General features: G+C 47.9%; 1 protein-coding gene across 1 annotated transcript; it reads right to left on the reverse strand.

The window, feature by feature from the left end:
* Positions 1–3164: 3164 nt before the first annotated feature.
* On the reverse strand, positions 3165–3964 carry LOC110338023 (hemoglobin subunit alpha-like). The gene is made up of 3 exons (XM_021221183.2): positions 3843–3964; positions 3526–3730; positions 3165–3378 (listed from the first exon to the last, which is right to left on the reverse strand). Exons 1-3 carry the CDS (start codon positions 3932–3934, stop codon positions 3250–3252), a joined length of 426 nt encoding a protein of 141 aa, XP_021076842.1. The 5' UTR covers positions 3935–3964; the 3' UTR covers positions 3165–3249.
* Between the last annotated feature and the right edge of the window lie 1093 nt (positions 3965–5057).

Genomic DNA, 5057 nt, shown 5'->3' on the forward strand with positions numbered 1-5057 from the left:
TTGAAAAACCAAAAAAAAAAAAAAAAAAAAATCATAGGTTCTTCCATCTGTAACCTGAGGCCTGGGACTGATTACTTTTAGAGCAAGCCTCCAAGGAAGAACCCGTAGAGCCAGTAGTTTTCAAAAACCCAGTAACTAGTCACCCATGGACCCAGAGCACAGGAGGTGGGTATCCAGCTCAGAAAGAGTAGATATACCCTTCCTGGACCCTCTTGTTCTTTCTAGGCCTTTGGTGTTGCCCAGTGCAGTGAGTGAAGAGGTCATGATTCTGGCTGGTGATTCTAATGCTTCTCTCAAATCTGCACTGCTTTCTCCATGTCATACATGTGCTCTGGAAGATGACTTCACCATTTCTTTTGTTGCTTGGTCATACAGGACAGTTTGACTTGTGTTGAGTATTGATGATTGGTATTGATGATTGGTGCTATATCTATATAGCAAATGGGGGAAGCAGTTTAAATTAGGTTTCTGCAATGACCATGATTGATTCTTAGGTCGGAATAAGGCATTACTTTCCCTCTGAAACCAGAGGAAAACAGGGTTGGGTAGCTCCTGGTTCCCTTGTCTAGATGATAGGCACCTGGCTTGTAGACCCAATTCCTACCTTTGGTCTGGAGTCAGCCAACATTGTGCTTTTACCACAAGCCTTCCTGATACTGGAAGTTACTTTTGTCTTGTCTCATGTAGGTCAGCTTTGTGCCAGTAGGTGGCACTGTCCTAGTTTTGGAGACTGTCTTAGATGTTCAGGGCATCTAGCAGCACCCACAGGAGAGAGGTGGCCTATCAGTGAATTAGGCCCAGCCCTTCCATATGGATCTGAAAACAGTCAGGAGGATGAACAAGAAGCATCCCTACAGAGAGTCTGATCAAGCAAGACTGCTCCTGTACTTACAGGACATGTAGTTCTGGCCTGTTGCTTTCTGAGGGACACAAGCTGCAGTATTTGCTCAGGGTGGTCAAATCCAGCCTCCGTATTTGTGGTGAGCAACCCTAGACCTCTAGTTGGAGACCTCTTGAATCTTCTAATGTCCCATGGTCATTGTAACAGGTAAAAGGCTGGATCTTCACTTGGGGGATCTTCACTTGACACTTGTAACTTGGCCCATTGCATTGAAAGAATAGTCACTTAATATCCAGATATGAGGGGAGATGCAGGTTGTGCCTCTTGGAGGACCCATCCACAGTTCAGTAGTATTTGGAAGTCAGTACCCGAGTCATGTGGCTCAGGAATGTCACTGTCTGTCAAGGCCTGTATGGTGAGACAGAAGTATCCAGAGTGGACCAGGTGAAGGTTAACGAGCTGACAAATGCTTCAGGAAGCTCTGAGACAACTTGGTTATCTTGATGGGGGTCCCAGCAGCAGGATCAGTTGTCAGCCGCTTGACTTTTCTCTGCAGTCTGGTCCTAGAATGTGTGAGCTCTGTTTGTTTCCAAAGGTAGCTGTGGCCTGGCAGCTTTAAGCTTACCTGGACTCTAAAGCCTCACATTTTATGCCTGGCATGCACTATTAGAATACACTGAATTTCAGTGTGTACTTTGTCAGTGTCTTCTGCCTACTAAGTTCCTAACACACTTCCTTGGGTCTAAATCTAAATTTACTGCTAAAATGAAAGCAATTCTCAAGATTCTGTTGTTAGGTGTGTGACTCCTAGCACATGATTTTTTTGGAACAGTGCTATCTATAGAATACTGTGATGTATTCCAGTGATAGCAAAATGCAACAAAGCTTCTTAAAACAAACTACCACTATAGTTACTTCTGATGGGTATCAGTCAGTGGCATTTATGTGTCCAGTGTTGTGCAGTCATCTCTGATACCACGTTGCAGGATGTTGGATCCTGACAAGAAACCTCAGCCCACTAGTTAGAACTGTCCAGCTTCTTTCTGAACCCCCTGGCAACCTGGAGCTCGTTTTCTGTCTATAGTTCGCTCATTTGGATATTTCATAAACATGGACTCATGCACTAGATGGCCTTTGGTGTGTTGGCTTCTTCCACTCAAGGTTTCTACAAAACTTAGCTGTGTGATGTAATCTCATTACTTTTATGGGTAAGAAATACTCCATTCTGAGTGTAAGCTCAGCGTGATGGTTAACCTGCTAAACATGGGCTTAGAAACACCATGAAGACACACCCCTGCGTGTGTCAATGCAGGTGTTTCCAGGGGATTCAGTGAGAGACCCACCCAGAATGTGGGTGGCACCATCCTATATGCTGGGATCCTAGACTGGAGAAAAAGGAGAGCAAGAGCTGAGCACCAGCCATCTCTCAACTTCCTGACTGCAGATGCAATGTGAGCAGCTGCCTTAAGTTCCTGCAACCGTGACTTCCCACCACAAGGACTGTACCCTTATACTGTGAGCCAAATAAACCTTCCCTCAGTTGCTCTTGTCGGGTGTTTTGTCACTCGGGGCCCCAGGGAAAAGAGACTGTGCTGTTACTGCCCAGAATACTAAGAAGCCTGATGTTGTAGTTCTTGACTGGATTCATCACCACCACCGTTTGTTTTTGTCTCTGTCTTTTGAGACAGCGTCTCACTGTATAGCCCTAAACTCACTGTATGGCCTACAAACCCGAGGATTTATATGAGGGCTGTGTATGTATTGGTACTAAACCTGATAAACCAGGGCCTGCTTTGCAGGGTGTATTTACGTCTAAGGAAGGATTTGGTTAGCCTTCCACCTCTGAATGAAATGAAAGGTAGCAGTGGGGAGAGGAAATGGTGTTCCAGGAAATTCATGTTGAAGGCTAATGTAATACCAAGAGTAGGAGTGAGCCAGATGAGGCACTGTAGGGCCAATGGTTGGCCAGAAACCTCAAGAAAAGGACCAGTTGGCCTTCTCTTTCTTCCTTTCCTTTACACTTGGCCTTCCTCAGCATAGGGACCCAGGCAAGGAATGTGTCCCCCTAGAATGTAGGGTGTAGAAAAGTGGTTTTTCAGCCAGCAGGTTGTGACTCATTTGGGGTCCTGCATATCAGGTATTTGCAGTTGTAATAATAGTTACGAAGAGGCAACAAAATAAACATGATTGGGTGTCACTACAACCATATTAGAAGGTGGCAGTGTTGGGAAGATTGAGAGTCACCGCTTAGAGCCTAGAGGTGTCCCCACACTAAACATGACACTTGCAGAGGCAGAGAACCAGGCACACAGGCTTCTTCCTACTCAGCCTTTATTCAAAGACCAAGAGGCACAGGTGCAAGGAGGGAAGAAGGGCCTGGCTAGAAGGTAGGGCCAGCAGAAGGCAGCTTAACGGTACTTGGAGGTCAGCACAGTGCTCACAGAGGCAAGGAATTTGTCCAGAGAGGCATGCACTGCAGGGGTGAAATCAGTAGGGTGGTGGATAGCCAAGGTCACCAGCAGGCAGTGGCTCAGGAGCTGTGGAGATAGGAAGGGTTAGTGCACAGTAGACAACTGGGGCCTCTGCTCCCTTCCCTGGAAGCACTATGTTCCCGGCCCTGGGCACGAGGACCACAAGCTCTCCCTAGGGGTCCCAGATGCCTCCTGCAAGGTGCTAGCACATACCTTGAAGTTGGCGGGATCCACACGCAGCTTGTGGGCATGCAGGTCACTTAGATCGGACAAGGCACCAGGCAGGTCATCGATATGGTTTACAGCATGAGTCAGTGCATCCATTACCTTCTTGCCGTGAGTCTGGACCTGGGGGGAGCTCTTGCTTACATCAAAGTGAGGGAAGTAGGTCTTGGTGGGGGGGAAGCTCTCAAACAACCTGTGAGAAAGAGAGGAGAAGTTGAGGTCACAGGAGATCATAGGAGCTGCCTACTGAGCCCCGGGTCTGTTGGGGATCCCGTGATCCATACAGAACAGGGCCCTGAGCTCACCTTCCTATGGCTTCTGCGCCATAGTCGGCGCGACCAGCAACCTTGTCCCAGATAGTCCTGAGGTTGGCTTTGTCTTGCGCAGAGATCACCATGGCTTCTTGCTGAGTATATCAGAGTCAGAAGCTTGCTGGACCTGCCGTAAGCAGCACTTATATGCCTGCAGCTCTTGTGACACGCCCTTTGGGCGGTCCTCTTGGGCTGGTCTGTGCTCTGCCCAGCAAAGCTTGTAGGGGCCCTCAAGAGTTGGGTTGGGGATCTGCCCCCTCTGGGTGTGGGGAATCCTCATCATTTGCCTGGATGCCTCATGTTCTTTTCCTGTCTCCAACAAGTGGAGATGGGGAAGGAGTTAGGATCTCCCTGTCGTGGGCAGAAAAACAAGTCGCTGAAACCACACTAAACAATACCCATTTTTACACGCTCTTTCATAACCTACACCCAACTTACAAGCGTGAGACCTAGGCTTCACCCTGGTTCTGAGAAAAAGGATAAGAGGCTCGCTCCCGGCCTTTCTCCCTTCTCTTCCTCTTTGTCCACTCTCTTCCAACTGGCTCCTTTCTTGTTTTTTCCCTCTTTCTCCTTGTCCTGCTTTAGTGTGAGCAGGTCTTGCTCTAGTTTCCAGATTGGCCTGGAATCTTTTGCTCAAGTGAATCTCCTAGCTCAGCCTTCTGGGTCCAGGGAACTGCAGCAGCAGGTTGCTAGACTCCTACTTCAGACTTGCACATTAGCTGCCTAGAGTTACCATGGATCAATAAGGAAATGCTCTGAGCTTGTTTTGGTGACACAAATGGGAGTGGGACGAACTGGCAGAGTAAGGCAGGAGGATTGCTTGAGCCCAAGAGTTTAAGGTCAGCCTCTGCAATGAGAGACCCATATGTTTATAACAGAAGCAAAGAATTACACAGAAGCTGATATGTAAGTAAATAGCATGATGTTCACTTTGCATGAGGAAGGTTCTGTAACACTATCTTCACAGCAGCAAAAAGCTTGTCTGTGGAGGTGTGAACCTCAGAGGTGGATAAATCTGGTTGTTACTTGGTCTTCCGTACCTGCATGCTTAGCTCAGGAACTATGGGGAAAGGAAACACAGGCTGTACACACTATAGGAGGTTCTCTCATATTATGTGAAGGACCAACAGTACTGCAGATCCCAGGTCCCTCCCCTGCCCAGCCACCAGTCACCTCAGGCTTGATGGGGTCCTCATGCAGCACCTGGAC

This window comes from Mus pahari, chromosome 21 (assembly GCF_900095145.1).
Source record: "Mus pahari chromosome 21, PAHARI_EIJ_v1.1, whole genome shotgun sequence".
NCBI classification, from domain to species: domain Eukaryota; kingdom Metazoa; phylum Chordata; class Mammalia; order Rodentia; family Muridae; genus Mus; species Mus pahari.